Below are 20,271 nucleotides of genomic sequence, written 5' to 3'. Positions count from 1 at the left end.
CAAGCATGTTTCACTAGTCCTACATTACACCAATTTTGATGAATAAAGGTGGGCTGTCTATTCCCTTCCTATCTCAAATTAAGGTATTGTTATTAATGTTTAAAGTCCTAAACAGCTCGGGGTACCTAAATGAGCCCCTTTAAGACACCGAGGCAATGATTTTAGTTTAGTTTAATTATATTTATATACCACCCTTCTCCCGAGGGACTCAGGGCCGTGAACAGCCATGGTAAAAACAATGTACAACAAAAATTAAAAGCTTATTAAAATAATTCAATAATTCGGCCAAATTTAAAACATTCAACTAAAATCATTTTAAAACCCCTATCAAAACCCAATTTAAAAACCTTTATCCTGTCAGACCAGCTTGCTGGAATAATAGGGTCTTCAGAGCGCGACGGAAGGCATGGAGGTCGGGGATCCTTCGTATGTCCAGGGGCAGTTCATTCCATAGGGCCGGGGCCCTCACAGAGAAGGCTCTCCCCCTGGGGGTCACCAGCCTACACTGTTTGGCTGACGGCACCCTGAGGAGGCCCTCTCTGTGGGAGCGTATTGGTTGGTGGAGGCAATCAGTGGCAGAATGCGGTCCTGTAGGTAACCAGGTCCTAAGCCATGGAGCGCTTTAAAGGTGGTAACCAACACCTTGAAGCGCACCCGGAAGACCACCGGGAGCCAGTGCAGCTCGCGCAAGATGGGTGTTACATGGGAGCGACGAGTTGCCCCCATTATTACTCGCACGGCTGCATTCTGGACCAGCTGGAGCCTCCGGGTGCTCCTCAAGGGGAGCCCCATGTAGAGAGCATTACAATACTCCAGCCGGGAAGTGACAAGGGCATGAGTGACTGTGCGCAGGTGTCCCAATCCAAAAGGGATGCAACTGGGAGATCAGGTGAACCTGATAAAAAGCCCCCCTGGCCACAGCCGTCATATGATAGTCCAAGGACAGCCATGAGTCCAGGCCCTCTCTGAGGGGGGTAAGATCTCATCCCCAATAGCCAGTAATGGTGTCACTGGCCTTATCGGGCCGTCAGGAGCCACAGCCACTCAGTCTTGGAGGGGTTGAGTCTGAGCCTGTTCCTCCCCATTCAGATCCGCACGGCCTCCAGGCAGTGGGACATCACGTCAAGGGCATCATTGGGGTGGCCTGGGGTTGAAATGTACAACTGCGTGTCATTGGCATACAGTTGACACTTCACCCCAAAGCCACGGATGATCTCACCCAGCGGCTTCACATAAATGTTAAACAGAAGGTGCCTATATTTTTTGATGGGTGCCTATATTTTTCTATTTATTTTACATGACTGAAATCCCAAAGGCCTATTGGCTGTGCCCCACAGTAAAAAAAATCCAAATGTACATCAACAACGAAGAAAAACAAGGATCAACTGCAAGATTGGCGCCCTCCTTCACTTGGAACCAAAAGCATCTTGAAATAAAATAGATTTAATCTGTTTATAGAGAACTGCGGAGAAGGGGAAGGCTGCGTATACTTTGTGGAGAGAGTATTCCATAAAGTGGTGTTGGAGGGGGGGGAAGGCTATTCCATGCCGTGCCCCCCAGAATGGGAACGGAACTTCCTTTCAGCTGGCTTTTTCTCAGTGACAGGACCAGGTGGCATTAAATTCTGGTATATCATTGCCCTGTGTATCATATTTGGGAGCTGTGCCATTTAAAGGCTTTAAAGGTTTAAGTTTAGGTGGAGCCAAAGCGAGTGGGCGGAAGGATGAAACATATCCTTTCTAAGAAGATGTTCTAGGGCTTTTGCCAAGACAGTATTTGTCCACAGATGTATTGTATCTTTTATGGTCTGTTGCCTTTCATAAGATCAGAGACGATCAGAGGAGGTGAAGCATTCATACAGAAGGGATCTGGCAACCCCCCAAAGGTTCCCCCCTCCCTCTCCCCCCACCACAAAGGGGGGGGGGCAGCTGGCCTCAGTTTCCCGATTGGCAAGGCCGCCTGGGCCTCAGCAATCCCGCGAGCCTTCGCAAGATACCGCAAAGTACCTTGAGGACCCGGGGCTCCACCTCCAACCCTAAGTGAAGACGGCCGGGATTGACCCGGGCATCCCTTGCGTGAATCGACTCTCCAAGATGCACAGGCGGGCGCCTGCGCCGGGAGATGCCACCCGGAAAGAGGGGGCGGGAAAAAGAGAGGCGTCACGTGCGTAAGCGCTTACGGTCCATGCCCAAAGGTGCTGCAGCCTGGCTTCGGCGCCGGTTCTTCTGCCTTTGCCATCTCTCTGCCCCGGGCATGGGTGTCGTCCCCGGAGAGGCGGAGCTTGAAGATAGACACCCAGAGACAGAGATTTAAATTTCATTTCCACCTGGAAGGAGGGGAGCAGCAGCAGCAGCAGCAGCCCCGGCCGAGAGCCAAAGACTCGCTTGTGCTGAGCTGACCTAAGCTAAGCCTGCCGGTTTCTTCTTCTTCTTCTTCTTTTTTTTTTTTTGCTGCTGCTGCTGCTGCTGCTGCCGCTGCCGGCCGCTGCTACGACTGCTGCAAAGTCGCCCGCTCGCCTGCCTGCCTGCCTGCCTGCCAGCTGGCCAGCCATGGGTCACTCCGGAGAGCCGGGCCTCATAGCCAACGTAGTGAACGACACCTTGGAGTTCTACCGCTGGACCTGGAGCATCCGAGGTAAAAGCAAGCGCCAATCCCCCCCCCCCCTTTCTTATTTATGGTTAAGCCTTTCCTCTCAGCCGCCTCCCGATGCGCCGGCACTTGGCCTGCTTTCCCGTTAGCGCTCCTGGCTATGCAGCACCTGCTTGTCTCTTCTCCACCTCCTGCAATCCGCATCCGCCGGCCCGGCTGCTGCTGCTGCTGCCGCCTTCTCTGCCTTCCTCATTACCTTCCCATCCAGGCTTTCAAGAGGGGACTCCTCCTGCCCCATTCCCCAAAATTCCTCCTTGGCTTGTCACTGTCACACAACGGTCAAAATGGCTCCGTCTCTTTCTCTCTCTCTCTCTCTCTTTCTTTTATCTTGTCTAACTCAAACGGAATCCTTTTACAAGACATTGGAAGAGGGGGGGCTTTTTCCTCATCCCCCACATTTGGGGGTGGGGGTGGGGAACCCTAAGTCATAAGTAGAGAAGAAACAGCCTTACCATTTCAGTTTGTGGCCAGGGATGATGTTCTGTCTCCTTTTTTAATATATATATATATAAAAAAAATGTTTGGAAAGTGCTTACTCTAAGTGTAACATCTGAAATATGCTTACCATAACTCCACCAGTCACAAATCTCATGACTATGGAGGTGCCAAGTTGACTGGCTACGCTGATTGGGAGTGACTGAAAGTGGATAGTCAATACATCTGAAAACTGGTGGCCAATGCAAATTGGGGGAAATGAGACTAAAAGTATGATCTAGTGGCATCCTTTGCACTGTAAAAGGAATGTGCCGTTAATAAATCTTAAGAGATTTTCTTTCTTCTTTCTCCCTCCTCTCTCCCTCCCCCTTCTTTTTTGTCTTTCTATCTGTTTGCCTTTTTTTATGGAAATCAGATCATTCCTGATAATACATTACAAATTTCATGGTGTGGTTCGTTAAGTCTAATCCCAAACTAACAGTTTATTTCAAAAAGGGAATGAAAAGTATAAAAATTAGCTAATAGATTTCTATCAAATGTGTCTAATGATATAGAAGGTATAATTTAGGATTGGCATGGCAGGTGCAAGAAGATAGTAGAACAAGGTGATCACATGGCTTGTTTATTCTGAAGAATAACTTTTTGTTCAGTGGGCTTTAACCCCAGATAAATTACCTAAAGTGCAGCCTTAGATTGCTTCTTGTCTTATGCATCAGCAAACAGCTTTGTTCTGCATGCATGATAAATGAAACAGTACATGGATAACTGGATGTTTGACATTTTCATGCTTATGGCTGCAGATGGTATGCATACATATTCTTCAGGAGCCAGGATTGCATTTTATATTCGAGTGGCCAATACCTAATTTTAAATGCTAGGATGATTCTGCAACATACTGTATGGATTTCACTATAGGGAATAATAAAATTCATACTGTGTGGGTTATAAATTTTGAGAATTCATAGGTAAATGCTGGCACTTATTGGACAATGCCATTCTCACTTCAGAAACTTTGTTTTGTGTACCATCTGCCCAATTATTCTCTATTATCTTTTGCTTTTAGTCATACTTCAGATATAATCATCCAACATCAACACTAATCCAAAACTTTAAACATTGAATGTGTTTACACAGAGCCACTTTCTTTCTTGTTACAAGGCACAGTTATGTAACAAGTTATTTCTTACAAGGCACAGCTATATTAGTTATTTGTGAAAACAAATTGTTAATTGTATGGAATTATCAACTTTTTAAATAACTGCTTTACCTCGTGATTGTTACTTTGTACTCCATACTACATAGCCAAAATCTCACTGAACTATAACAATTCTAAACTTTCAAGAATGGTACAATTTGGACTTCTGCTAAAAAAAAACACCACTTTATTACTTCCTTCTCTTTAGAAAGCCTAGCTGTCATCTGGATAAATTAGAAAATGTTGCCTAACATCTCGTGCTGAGCGGACTAATTTGTACTACATTAAGTAATAAGGCAATATCTAAGACTGGTATATGTATATCTGGCATTATCTGATGTTCCCAAAGAACTTTATGTTTAATTACCATGATTAAAACACATTTCTCAGTGTATTGGTTATCTTGAAGCTCTTGAAATGAGGTGGATATAATTTAGATGGAGAAAAGCATAGAACTTCCATTGTATTCCTAGGCAGAGGAATGGGCTGGATCTAGCAAACTCTTATTGCAAGAAACTTTTTTTTTTTTTTTTTTTTTTTGTCTATGAGAGACTTTTGATCCAATAAAACATTTTCACTGCTTGAAGTGGGCAAGTAATCATACTTATTCAGCTACTCCTTCCCTTTGCGATCCTCTGAAAGCCTGCTCCAGAGATTTGGAGAGCTTCCAGAAAATAAAGGAAATGGTGGTATGGTTGTAGAGGGTAGGATATTTACAAAAAATCTTTCCTTCCATTCTGAAGGTGAAAGCAGGCAGAGCAGGTCTAAAGCTGGTAGAAAAAAAAACTCTAGATTCATTATGAAGGAATTATATTAGTAATATGATTAGTTTCAGGGCATTAGGGTATGTGTGTCTCTATAGTCATTAAGGGATGTGTATGTGTGTCTAGTATTCAAAACTATTTGATCTGTTCAGTAGAGTTAGAAAAATACAATGATTTCATAATGCTATGGGAAGTGTTACATGTCTTCTGTTTATATCACTGACAGTAATAACGTGATTGCTTCCTATTATTCTAAATAACAATGTTGGCCTTTATTAACTTTGCCCAGTCTCTTAATACTCTTAATACTCTTTTAGACATTATCATCATTTACTTAATTGTTAACAATAATTCCATTAATTATTCCTATTATCATTGTTATATATTTTTAACAAGGGGCTTGGCAAAGGGGATAGGACAAATAGTTTTCTTAACTCTTCCCAGTGAGTTTTTTTTTTTTTTAATTTAGGATTTCATTTTCTTAACTGCTATCCTTTGTTATCAATTTTACTTTGTCTAAATTTTCTTTTGGAAAAAGAGTGGATCAAATGCTTCTATTTCTTCTCTCCTCTAATCTAACTATGGATTTGCTCCTACGGTTCTTTTTATTTATTGTGAGAGAGTTTAGAAAAGTAAACTAATCTGAATTAAGCTTCTGTTGGACAGATGGTAGCTTTGGTCCTTCAGACAGTTTTTTGGATTCCAACCTTCTACTTTTAACCAAAAAAGAAAGAAAAGAAACACAGTCCATATAATCTTCTGAAAACAAAATACCCAAAGAATCTGACCACAGTAATGTGTCGTTCTTTGAACCTGATTACAGGATTCTCTGATAATAGCAATGGTGCTGCCAAATGGATGAATCAGTATACCTAGTGCTGTACCACAGCATTTTCAATCAACAACATCTTGAAATTATACCACGCTTTTCTGGCCTTGCCCAGCACCCTATCATAAAGGCCTGGCCATGTTTGGCTATTGCTCAACTCATGGAATATTTCACCACATTGCAAATATCCCTGCACAGCCACATTGCACAACAAATGAAGAAATTGTATTCTCACTAAGACACCTACACAGTTTCTCTCCATTGTTTTCAACATTCTTATAGTTCTAAAATCAGATTCTCAAATTATTCCTTCCCAACTCTAATCAGATGCTGGAGGGCCAATTCATGCAACTGTGCTCTCACTAAGTTGTGGGGGTGAGGTGATGGTGTAATAATTGGAAGTTAGTTACAAAGAATGTGTCATGATTCCGCTTCCCTGCAATTTCAGCCTATCTTCCATGCTTAGATTTTGGTCTAGGCCTAAAATGGCATCTCAAGTAATTATTGTACTTCCTAACCTTTTTATGACGAAATAGAAGGGATGAAAGTGAATCCAACATGAGAACTTTCTTCTTCTGAATCTAGTATATAATTTCTGTATTTTACGTCTTGTCCAAATCTAGAGATAGCTCATTTTTTTAATTTTCAAATTTATTTATTTATTTCCCAGGGTTTCTGTAAATTAAAAACTTGCAGGGTGCGGATAATCAAAAAGTATTGGGGAAAATATTTGATGGTTTACACATTATGTCAGTAATGTAATCCTGTGGATTTGTAACATTATTGAAATGATACAACAGATTGATGGCCCCAAAAAACCTTTTGAAAAACATAGGTCGTCTATGTTTAAAACTGACACAACATAATATATAAAAACATTTAAGAGTTTTTTATAAGATCCCTTTCAGTAGTATTAAGACCAGATAACCAAAATTCTAAGCAATATCAGAAGTCATTCTAAAATTAGCTTCAAGAATGAATAAGTAAGCTATAGGCAACAATATAAGTCAAAATGACTTTTCCAAAAAATTAACAATAAAAATGAAACTGTGTTCTGCAAGAAAAGTGACATTCATGGTGAATGTCATCCAATTAATTGCCTCATTACTAATATCAAATTAACCTGTTTTCTATTTTAAAAATCATAAAGATTGTAACATCCAAAATGTAGGTACTAACTACAGTTAGAGATAATGTGGTTAGGCTATCAGAGTAGAAACCAGGGCACTGTTGAGTTCTAATCCTGCCTTAGGCATGAAAGCAGGCTGGGTGACCTTGAGACAGTCCCCCCCTCCCTCCCTCCTCTCCCCCCTCTCTCAGCACAACTCACCTCAGCAACAACAGGGTTGTTATTGTGGGCAAAATAGGAGGAGAATTGAATATTAGATATGTTCACCATCTTGTGTTGTTTATAAAAATAATCAAGGCAGGATGTAAATAATATAAATAAACAGCAAATAAAATGTCTAACTTCTATCAGTGAGGACCATTAGGCTGAAGTTATGCAGGACATAAATATTCAAACTATTCTCCATCAGATAATGCCACACTAAGGATATTTTGCCCCAAAATATTTCTGAACCCTTCTCTTATTAAACTCTAGGCATGGATCAAAGTTAGAGAGTTCTAACTTAAAAGTTAATGTGGTACTCCAGCTGCAGAACCTTTCCCATTCATTTCAATCAAAACACACAAGCATTTGTTTGTACACATCACTTTCCCTTTTTCTGCATCAAAATGAAAGGAATGGCACATATGAAAAAGATGTATATGTTACACTTGATGATGACAGTGAGACTTCTAGATAGTTTTTACTGCCATGGAGAAACTATGTATGGGGATCAAAGCTTGGGGACCAAAAACAATACCTGAAGCATTTCTGTACATATATTTTGTGTACAGCAGCTTTACCCTTTTGAGTTCAATCAGTTGCATTTTGCAAAGAATTGTTCTGGGGATGGATGCCCAATTTCTTTTTCAGATGAAAACAAGACTAGCATTAATGGCACTGTCCAAGTGCTAGATTAACTAGTACTGATGTGCAAATTTACCCTCCCATCTCTCTCTCTCTTTTTTTTTTTTTTGGGTACTTTTCAGAGTAAATAGTGGATTATCTATATTTTTTATCCAAGAGGTTGCACAATACTTTGTGATGACAGATATGCCTTTCTTCTTGATTTTCTTTTGAAGGTAGCTTATGAATGAAGCTTTTTCTTCAGGGAAATGCATGTCTGAGGCTAATTTGTGCAAAACATTATTGTGGCACTTTGTAAAATATAATATTTTATTCATTTATTTAATGTACTTAGTACATTACTCCATGAAAATATTTGTAAATGTGCATATGTTGATTATTTATTTCTGCTAATTTTGCAGAATTGTCTCATTTTGAATATTTAATTTAAAATTGTTTACTGCAAGGACAATATACTCTTAAGTTCATTTAAATTCACTTCTAAGTTTCCAACGTCAGGAAAAACCCAGTAAAATACAGTAATCTTTCTCTCAAAATATCTATGGAGATTCTCAGTCATCCAGGCAAGTGGTGGGATTCAGCTAGTTCGCATCACTTCGGGAGAACCGGTTGTTAACTTTCTGAGCAGTTTGGCAAACTGGTTGTTGGAAGAAATCATTAGGGCAGAGAACCAGTTGTTAAATTACTTGAATCCCACCACTGCATCCACGTCATGGTTGTCCCAAAGAGACTTTAAAGAGAAAGTCCGGTTGCCTCTTGAAAAAGGGTTTCTCTAAAAAAGCTTGATACTTTTGTCTCTCAAAGGTGCTTTTTCAAAAGGCAACTGGACTTTATTTGTTTTTTCTTGAAGACATTTTTTTTGTTCAGTTGCCTTTTGAAAAAGCACCTTTGAGACAACTATGACCTGGATGACTGAGAATCTCCATAGACATTGATACTTTTGTGCACACCATCAGCAAGCATGCAAAATATGCTACAACTTAAATGACTTCTCATACTACTGATTTCTGACCATTATAAAATAGTTTTATATATGCACATTATACCTATAACCACATGTATTTGGCCATGAGTCATATGATAATAACCCTTCTGAGAATTATTAAGATTGCTCTGTTCTTTTCTGTTCTGTGCTGAAATCATTTGTTCTTATTGTTCTCTTTGAATTGGGTAGAGGTTTGGATCTTCTTTTAATTTGGGTTTCTGCTCAACAGCTCAAACCATTCAGCTATAACATGCAATAGCAACATTTTACATAAGAAGCCTAGACTGAACTATTTCCAACGAGAGAAAGAACACACATTCGGGATCTCTTTATTTCTACTGAGAGCAGCTGAAAGAACTTGAAAATCTTGAGAATAATTTCCACTATTATAAATATTGAACAAAATGCATGCCTTGGGAAACCAAGAGTTAGTATCATGCCACCATGAATTATTTCTTAGAAAAATTGTAAGCTGATTTCTTAGCTTTTGTGAACATGCTAAACATTGCACTAAGGGGGGCTAGTGCAAATACTAAACTTTATTTGATTGATGTGCAATTAATTGGATCTAATTAAATTGAATTGAATTGCAATTAATAAATGCAGTTAATATAATTGGCCCACAGTATTTAATGATTTTTGCTTTGTCCCAGTAAAAAGTACTTTTCAGCAGTGAACACTGAAAGGGCTTTATGAAGACCTTGGTAGGCAACTTTTACATGCCTGATATCAAATGGTCCTGTGCATGTTTCCTCAGGAGTAGTTCCCATTATATTTACTTGACCTTTTTCTGAACTAATGTGGAACATAATTTGCTAATCGTTATCTAGGTACTCAAATGTTTTTCAGTTTTTTCAGATGTCTTTTTATTAGTGTACTACATTAGCCTGTTGAAGTATAGAATGCCACAGAAAATTCAAATGAAATGTTACGATTTTTAAATATTGCTTGATTCCTATGATAACAAAAGAGTGTCTTCTTTCTTAACAAGTTGGAAAGGAGAAGAGTAAGTTCAAGGCTTTACAAAGTCAATCCATTTTCAAATTCCTAAGCAAAGGCCAAAGATGGAAAATAAAAAAAGATGGAAAATAAAGCTAATTTATGTATTATCTAAATAATAAAAGATAAATAATTGAAAGCTTGTGTTGTTGTGTTCATATTATTCGTATAACATCAGCTTTATTTTAACCCAATGAGCTAGTCTGGTCATGCAAGACCTGTGCAGACGTAACAGAATCCAGTAGCAATAACAATAGCACTTAGACTTATATACCCCTCCATAGTGCTTTATAGCACTTGCTGAGCGGTTTACAATATCAGCATATTGCCCCCAACAATCTGGGTCCTCATTTTATCAACCTTGGAAGGCTGGAAGGCTTGAGCCAGTCAGGATCGAACTCCATGCTGTGGGCAGAGTTAGCCTGTAATTCTGCATTCTAACCACTGTACCACCAGGGCTCTTGCAGAATCTAATCCTCATCTCAGAATGTTTAAGAGTTTCATGTGGTCCATGACTGTGGGTTGCCCACCCATTTAAAAAGTATGGATGGAGAGGTACATCATAAAATCTCCATATTCCCTCTGCCACTTTATTATAATTAGCTTGTGATATACATGCATAAAACATAAAGCCAGAATTTATTTAATATTAATGAAGAAGCTTGAGACAAAATGGTAAGGCAAAAATTAGTATTAGATAACTCAACTCTGTTTTCTTGCTCCTCCAACAACTTTTTTTTTTTTAATTTGATTTATATGCCGCCCTTCTCCAGAGACTCAGGGCAGCTTACAGTGCGTTAAGCAATAGCCTTCATACTTTTGTATATTTATACAAAGTCAGCTTATTGCCCCCACAAACTGGGTCCTCAATTTACCTACTTTAGAAAGGATGGAAGGCTGAGTCAACTTGGCTTCCAAGTTTCAATTTATTAGAGAGATAATGTGGAATACCATCTGATAAATGAACAAATCACACCTAACATTCTGCTCATCTTTTCAGTGAAGATAACATCTATATTCAGCAGTATGAAACTAACTGCTGGACTAGATAAAGGAAATGATTGATCTATGAATGACTCATTTATACTGACTAAGCAATATATAAATGTATGTAGTACATTTTAATTATAGTATAAGGTTCCTCATCCTGAGGTATCTTACAACTATTATTAAAATCAGTCATAGACACGGCCTTTGTTGTGGTTTGCTAAGAAATATTAAGTTATAGCAAAATATGTTAATTAGAAGCAAACCACACCTCTTGAATTTATTCATCTAAAAGTTTATTATATATTGTATTAAAGCTGATCCAAATTTTTGTAGAATTTCTTTTTTAAACCAGACTCATCTGGCATGCAAAATTGCTATGCATGGGTTTTTCCTCACTATACCATGTATATTTCTGGCTGATGGGTATGATTTAAACATTAAATGTTTAAAAACAAGCTGCAGCAAACCTCAGGCTCCTGAACATACTTCATTATCTAGCACATCCACAAAAAAGAATGTGAATATTTTTATTTTTGTTTGATGACTAGAAGCAAGCTAATTTCTTTGTAACCATCGGTTTATTTTTTACTATTATTACCATATTGAGTGGTCACCACCATTTTGCACTGAGATAATTCACAAAGTGTGGGTTATCAAAAAAATGGAATCAAAGCTTCAGAGTTTTTGTTTGAGGCCAAGTTGGAACAGAGGATTTATTCATATACACACGGGGCTAGATTTATTCACCATTGTCTTGTGTTACATTGGAATGAAATTTCTAGCAAGAAGGTTGAGTTCACACGCTCACTACCTTCTTACTTTTGGTTTAGCACGTTATGTAAACTAAACTGCTCTGAGGAGAATATGTATATGCATATTCACTTGGGATAATTCTGTATTCATCCACTAAAATGGTATTAATAATTATTAACTAATTATTATTATTAATAATTCAGAATCTATTTTCAGCAAATATGCATTGGAACATATATGCATACTTACAGGAAGTTTGTATTTCCTATAGAAGCTATACATGCGTATTTTAATGGTTCGGCATGTTTGATGCTGGAATTTCTCAGCAGTAAAACTGGGATACATCTATAGAGAGTTCTACATGAAACAACCTATCTGGATTTCACTCAGAATTCCAAGCAAGTTATGGAGGCAGAAACAGTACTGATCAGTTAGGTAGTTATCATTAACATCAGGATCTAGGTGGGTCCCTTCTGATTCTTTTAGACTCTTCATGGTGTTTAATACCACCAACCATGGAATCCTCTGGTCTCTTTCAAGGATTGGGAAAGGGACATTTGTTTTCATTTGCTATTTAAGTAGGAAGCCAAGCCACAGCCAGGAGGGACCTTTGCCCAACTTTGACTGCTGCTCCAGGTATAGTCGTACTTGGATTAGAATGTTCCAGAGAGAGGTAAGTAGACAAGCCTCACAGTAAAGTTATCCCACTGCTATATGAGCAGGCAATTCTGACCTGTGGTGCTGGAAGAAGTGCTCATGTCCTTGGTTACTCAGAGCTGTCTTCTATGCCATTTAACATCTACATGAAACCAATAGTGGAGGTGAGTGTCATCAATATACTAATAACATCCACCAGTAGATTTCCCTCTGGGCTGAGCTAGAAATGCTAAGGAAGTCCTGAACCAGTTCCTGGAGGCTGTGAGGAACTGGATATAGCAAAACAGCTTCGATTAACTCTTTCAATGATGAACTGGCTGTCCATTAACAGGTGAACAAGAGAACAATAGAGGAATCATCAATAAATAATGTGGCACTCTAACAACTCTGGTTACCCTAACAACACTACCGTGTTTTCCCGAAAATAAGACCCTGGTTTATATTTTTTTGAACCCTGAAATAAGCGCTTGGCCTTATTGCCATGCGCTCAAAAGCCCAATTAGGCTTATTATCAGGGGATGTCTTATTTTGGGGGAAACAGGATAGTTACTCTGGATTGATATAGAAAATATGAACTTTCGCTTGTAAATGCATATCTGTTCCTATACATATTTGCTGAAATAGTATGGTATGAGACATTGTCTTTGGAACATTCTAATCCAAGTAGGATCTTAAAGGGAACAACAATCAAAATTGGACAATGGTCCCCCTGGTCATAGCTTGGGCTTCCTATTTAAATAGTACATGAAAGCTTATTCAAACTTAATCACCTTTCATTTGGATTATTGCAACATGCTCCGTGTGGGGCTGCCATTGCGGATAATCTAGAAGCTTGTAGCTGGTATAAAACACCAGACTAGAAGACTATCTGGTCAATCCCAACAGTGCAGAAATCCTATTTTAAAATCATTGCCTGGGGTTCTGGTAGAATTCCAGGCCTAATTAAAAATACTAGTTATTCATCTTAATGCCACAAACAGTGCAATATCATTTTAATTGGGCAATATCTTGTCATAAAGAATCTGCTTCTGTATCATCAGTATAATCTGCTGAGGGAGCTCCTATTATCTGAGGTACGTAGAATGTAGACATAGTAGCTCCTACTTTCTGAGGTACCATAGGGTGTAGACACAGTAGCAAACCTTCTCTGAAGTAGCCACTTATGAAATAAAATAATAAAATAAAATATATAATAAAATATTGATCAGGGAACAGCTGTGTCAAGATAAAATTACATCACAGGTATTTATTGGCATGAGTGCTTCTGGTTCTTTTAAAAAATGAGGGGCAATCATAGAAATGTTTATCATTAAGAGGTTTTTTTTTCTCCAATGAGCTAATTTAGGTTATAATAATCATGTATAATTTATTGTGAAGATTTATTACTGCTACTGCATATTAGGCCCAATTGTTCAGAAGTGTAAAAAAATGTTCTTATAAATTACATGTAAAATTATTTAGGGGGTGCTAGTTGAAACTTGTAAAACTTTGTTTGCAAATATTCATTTCTGCCTGTGAAATGAATACAATACTGTCATGAATCATCTGGATATAATCTTTTTATTACAAATTTCCAGTGGAATTACAAAATTAATGGAAAGAATTGGAAAATATGTAAGCAGAATTTGTATAGTATTCCATCTCAGGGAACCTCTGCATTGACCTGTAATATCTGCTGAGAGGAACTCAACAATTTAAAAAAAGCAGTTCCTGAGAAAAGCAAACTCTACCTAGAGATGTATTTACAGTAAATGTTTCCCTCTTAGTTATTCAACTGCAGACATTAGAAGAGGTCACGCTGATTGAATAAAAAGGTGTGCTAGATTGGCCCTGTAAATGTCTTTGTGCTAAAAATAGCAGCCATAGCTATTAATACTTGGTAAAGCTCCACATGTGAATTAGCAAGTAGAAGTTTATGGTTAGGAATTTATTTACTTCAATTAAAATTGAACCAACAAACATTGATTTAACATTTAGCATTTATTTTATTAACTTATTTATTTAATTTATACACTATCCCAATTGTTGAAATAATTCTCAGTTTTTGGTTAGGAAAACTATATCCATGCTTAAATTTCCCCAAACTAGTAAAAATTTAAATGCTCAGTTTAAGGTTTTTATTTCTTTTGTTTGACTCATTATACTGCTTCCAAACAACTGGTAACACTACCAGCCAAACCAAATTGTTTAAATTTTCTGCCCTTTTTTAAAATGGATGAAAGGAAAAAGGTGGAAAAATACAGGAGGATTACAACTGAGAAGACCCCTTCAGTTTTATCAGTTTTATTTTTTTCATTTATCTCAAAGAGGTCAGCTGGATTTTGGAATTCCTTAACAAATTGATTATAAACAAAGACTGAATAACAAAATATAAATTGAATGTTATAAGCAATTAAATTTATTATTACTACAATATACAATCTTATTGGTTTAGGGGGCACTCATATTTCTGGTGTTATATACTGTAAATACAAAAAAACTGTTCTGCCCGGTGTAATAGGTTGAAGTTGCTTAGGAAAGAGTGAAATCCACTGGCTGGCATTATTGAATAGGAGTTTTCCATGGGATAATATTTAATCTCATCCTGTTTGTGTAGTCTGAAACATTGCTTATCATGATAAGCAATCCGAACACAGTGGATTGCTTCAAACAAAAAATAATTTTAGTATACTTGAGAAAGATATTTATCATAAAGAAAGTAATAATTGGAAAATTAAAACTAATTCAGAGAATATATTTTCTGTATTTTTTATTTTACTTTATAAAAAGATAACAAAAATGCAAAAGATAAACAATTATAATAACTATTAGGTACAGTATGCTCAGTGGAATACTTCACTTGGAATTTAGTGTTGAGAAATAGTTGTGGTAAACCATTGGGAAGTGAATTAAGATAAATTAGGTAATTTATCATGTAACATGATTCATGTCCAAACTTCCAGCCCTACGTAGATATTAGCTTGGAAGTGATTAGGATTTGGGTAGCATGTAGAAGCTGTGGTACAGAGACTGAATATTACGAAGCCTTATAGACTAACCACCACCATGTTAGAAGTGAGGCATAGTCAACATGCATTTCGAAAAAGCCAGTCTTTCCATCCCATAGTCTTCCGAATCCAATTTAAAAGATCCCAAGCAGTTTTATCTACTCAAACTGAGGAGTGCTATGACAAAAGGTGTGTTTATAATTTGTAAATTTATACAATTTTCCAGAAACGCCAACCAATTCTAGCCAAGAGTTGAGCAGGCACAGTCCATCAGACTTTGCTTGTCAATCATTAACTCACCTTCTGAGTTAATGATGTGTTAATGCTTAAACACTCATCCTTTCCCTGTTTTCATATTTGTTTGGTTTGTAAATTTTTTTTGGAGATGATACTATTTTTGTGGGGACAAAATTATTTTCTACTTATCTTTTCCCAATATTATTTTGACTTGTTTGAGTTTCTGCTTGGTTTATAAAGAGAGGAGTTTCCATAGGAGTCCATGGCTCTCTTTGCTTCTGTTCTTCTGTAAGTTTTTGTAAACATATTTTATATTCAGAAATTTATTGGGCAAGTAAACCTAATGATCCTCATTTTCTCATGATTACCGTACTTGTGTCCACAAAATCAGTTTTAGTTATATATTTTATCAATATTTTATTTATTGTATTTAGTGTTAAAATAATTTTAGCATATAAAATTAAGCAATAAAATTAAGCATGCTAGGTTTAAAAAACAATCCAGTTTAAAGACATTTTAAAATATTAATATTTAAAAATTTATTTCCAACATAATATTTCACAAATGTTTTAAGCATAAAATTTGTTGATTGATGCTTCATTCTCCTCAGGCAGTCAAACAAAATGTTCCTTGGCACATATTCAGTATCACAACTTTTAAAAGAAGGTAGTCTTTCACAGTTTTGATACATCATATCAAAAGAGAAAGTACTTTTGAAAAAAGTACTTTCCATCCCAACTGCAACTATTTGACACTCACTCACATGGGATACAATAGAAATACTCTTTAGTTATAATTCATAACTCATCATGCAATCAGGAGTGAGAGCAGAGGTGGGTTTCAGCAGGTTCTGACCAGTTCTGGAGAACCGGTAGTGGAAATTTTGAGTAGTTCAGAGAACCAGTAAATACCACCTCTGATCGGGAGGAAATGGGAATTTTGCAGTAACCTTCCCCTGGAATGAGGAGGGAATGGAGATTTTTTTTTTTTTAATTTGATTTATATGCCGCCCTTCTCCGGAGATTCAGGGCGGCTTACAATGCGTTAAGCAATAGCCTTCATACTTTTGTATATTTATACAAAGTCAGCTTATTGCCCCCACAAACTGGGTCCTCATTTAACCTACCTTAGAAAGGATGGAAGGCTGAGTCAACCTTGAGCCTGGTAAGAATTGAACCTGCAGAAATTGCAGGCAGCTGTGTTAATAACAGGGTGCATTAAACCACTGTACTACCAAGTATCCTTCCCCTGCCATGCCCACCAAGTCTACAGGAAGCCAAACTCCGATGGCAACATAGAATAAAAATCTATACATTCATACCTGCATTTGAATTATAAAAAGTGGATGCCATCTATTTTCCATCTGTTGAAAAATAGTGCAAACTGTTATCAGATATGTCACAGTTTTATTCCTCAGACTAAAACCAAATGGATTGGGATTCCTTCCTGTCTGTTTGCTTTGTTATAACTTATAGGCCTATTTACCTATTGCATTGAGGGGATTCAGGATACTAGTTCATCTTGAATTCTACAGGTAGTCCTTGACTTATTGCAGTGTCTTGTGATTGTGTGTTATGGTAGTTTTGCCAAAAACTGGCACTTACTTCCATTGGTTTCTTTAATGACCACTGCATTTGCTTAACAATGTTTGCAAAAGACGTAAAAACAGTGACCAACCTGTTTTACAACCATAATGACATATGAGACAGTAATGGTCAGGCTTTATTACAATCATGCATCAAGGAATACATGTATGACAGCATATGTGATACCCTGCTGATTTTTGTCTAAAATAGAAAATTTTAGCACAGGAATATAGTAAGGAAAATTATGGAAAAAGGATAACTGTAGGAAACTGGAACAGTGACAAAAGTTTGATATATACCTGGGGAAAAGGTCTGTCAGATGAGAGCAAGAAGAATCCATGTTAATTCTATTTTAATATTTCTTATATTTAAAAGTATTTATAGTTAAGATTTTTTTAAAAAAAATTATGAACAGAGCAACTCTGCTGTTACATTAAAATGGGTATGCTAAATATAAGAAAAATTTCCTAGAAACTAAGCGATAAAGATACTAAAATAGACAGTAATGTAGCTGCTTCTTTGAAACAGTTGAAATCTATTCTTTGAAAGAAATAACAGCAAGCACAGAGAAATGCAGTGTTGACATGTTGGACTGAGTAACTCTGTGTCTGTCAGCTAATACTGAAGAAAACTCTTGATTGATTTAGCAGTTCCAGAAATAATCCCTAGAAATTGTAATGACTATTGCAGTTCAACAATGAGCAGGAGCCCTGTTTGGAAAGTCTAAGATAAATCAATGTACTTAGAGGAGTTCTTTACTTCCAGCAAATAAGGCTCATTATTCATTCAGTTATCATATTTATATAGCCACCTATCTCACAAAATGTGACTTTATTCCTCTATTCATGTACTTGGAATAAGTACTGAGCTTGGCATTTATTCCTTAGTAAATATTTATATAATTAAGCTTTAAGTTCCAAAACGAATAGGCTATCTGAACTCTCATTTTTACTCTAACAAGGTCAATTCAACTTTACAAGCTGCTTTGTTTGCTCAACAGAAAAGTAAAGTGCAAATGTATCCCCTGCATTATAAGAGTTCCCTAGGTCAAAATTATGTTTTGACTACATCTGTTGACTGAGTGATGATCGGAAGAAGATTTATCATCATCTGTGACAGCAAAGGAAGTCGCAAAATGAATGCGATTGAATACTAGCACCTGATACATATTTTTTTATCAGTTGCTGTGAACACAGAATAATAGATTACAATGTACATTTTCTTTCCCTTTGTAGTTGAGACATTGATAACTTAAATCATGTTCCTGTTTTTCCCTTAGAATATTGTGGCCCCACCTTATACACCTTTGGATGGATCTGTGTAGCTTTTAGGTGCTCAAAATCTGTCAAGTCCCTGTGGACAGGATATTCCTTATGTAATGTTAGGCCTGCAGCAGTTGATAATTGCTTAACATAATTCCTTGGACTTGAGCTCTTCTGTTCAAGGGAAGAAAAACAGTCTGTGCAAAATATGTTCATCAATTTCCTTTTTACTTCCCCCAAGCTGTCATTTTTTTCACCTCTGCTGCCTCCCCAAAGAAAGGAATATTTAATATTGTGTTAAGGAACAAAGGAAGCAAACAGTTTCTGTAGTTTCTGAAAATATCAAGTGACAAGCTTATATTTAGACAGATCGATCCTATGGAGATCAGAAGGGGGAGAAATTTGTGATGAGAAAACTGCCAGACTTATTTCAGATGAAATCAAAGGAGGCAAATAATTCTTCTTTTTATGTTTCAGTGCCAGTTGTTGTTACTACTGTCTTTGTTTCTCATTCTAATGGGAAACAATTCTAATGGGGCCCATTCTAATCGGTCAAAAATTTACTGTATAATACCTATAGTAGAGCTGATATTTTTTCAACCTGCCTAATTTTTCCTTATTATCTTTGGAGCCTGAGAATAGTTATGGGCAGTGGTGAAATCCAAAATTTTTTTTACTAACAGTTCTGTGAGCGTGGCTTGGTGGGCGTGGTGTATCTTGGTGGACGTGACAGGGGAAGGATACTGCAAAATCTCCATTCCTATCCCATTCCAGGGAAAGGATACTGCAAAATCTCCATTCCCACTCCACTCTGGGGCCATCCAGAGGTGGTATTTACCAGTTCTCTGAACTACTCAAAATTTCCGCTACCAGTTCTCTGAACTGCTCAAAATTTCCACTACCGGTTCTCCAGAACCTGTCAGAACCTGCTGGATTTCACCCCTGGTTATGGCAGAGACAACTATTGCTGTAACAAAGAAGCCACCAGACTTCAGCTAATTCTGGAACTGAGTACATCACATCACATGAGCCTTGGTGTAAACTTCAAACCACAGATTGGCCTCCCCCAGCAATTTTCCCTGTGAATCTGTCCCAATGAATGTGTATGTCAAATTATAAAGAAATTTTGTGTGTTTCATTCATACATATTTATATTCCTTCATGTATATTTACATACCTCTTCCTCAGCAGCTCCTTTTGGATATCATCAGGTGTATCAGGATAGATATGTAGTCAGCTGAACAAAATTAGTTTTAAAAAGGTCCCTTTTGCAGCTAAAAGAAAGGATACAACTTACATTTTCCACAGAGTCAATCAAAACTGTATGTAACAGTTGTACATTTGTATGTAGACTTCAGCTCGGTTTATAGAAATACTTTTAGTCAAACCTAATAGGCATAATCCTGAATTGTTTTGTAAATTTCACTTGAAAAGTCGATATTCAAGTAACGAGATTTTTCTGCTAAAAGGCTTATCTAAAAAAAGTCCCAGCTGCATAGGGGAATCAAAGAAAGTTGCAACTTTCTCCCATTCCTCTTTAATCTATCAATGGGTGACATAATGTGAGAAATAGAGGGTGGGAAAGGAAGAGAAGAGACAGAAATAATATCATAAAACAGAGCAGGCACTATCTATGGAATGACAATTCAGCCCAAGGGAAGAAATGTTTCAAAGAATTCAAAGAGACTCCACCTTAATTAATTCATTATAAATTAGGCTGGGAATTCCTATTACAGTTTCCGGGATTATACATTGACTCCAGATTAACAATCCGTGTTTTTCATGATTCCTTGATCTTGCCCAGATGCATGGAATTTGACAGCAATTTCTGTTTGAGAGGTGACTACAGCATTTTCTTCCAGCAATATTTGTTGAGCGCAATCTATCATTTCTTCTTTCTCAAATACAGTAATTTTGATTTCTCGTATCCCAATTCGATTGTGTGAACTGTTATCAGTTTTATCAAAT

The 20,271-nt window shown here is 37.3% G+C and overlaps 1 protein-coding gene across 1 annotated transcript in view; it reads left to right on the top strand.

Moving 5' to 3' along the window:
* Positions 1 to 2,129: 2,129 nt before the first annotated feature.
* The window catches only part of ELOVL4 (ELOVL fatty acid elongase 4), a 42,715-nt gene continuing 24,573 nt past the window's right edge, over positions 2,130 to 20,271 (top strand). Inside the window, exon 1 of the mRNA XM_034431853.3 lies at positions 2,130 to 2,634. Coding sequence (XP_034287744.2) covers positions 2,550 to 2,634 — 85 coding nt within the window. The 5' untranslated portion in view covers positions 2,130 to 2,549. The remainder of the gene's footprint in view (positions 2,635 to 20,271) is intronic.

Source organism: Pantherophis guttatus, chromosome 1 (assembly GCF_059756535.1).
Source record: "Pantherophis guttatus breed Tessera chromosome 1, ASM5975653v1, whole genome shotgun sequence".
Lineage (NCBI taxonomy): Eukaryota > Metazoa > Chordata > Lepidosauria > Squamata > Colubridae > Pantherophis > Pantherophis guttatus.
Note: the sequence above shows the minus strand (reverse complement) of the source record. Positions and strands in the feature narration are given on the sequence as shown.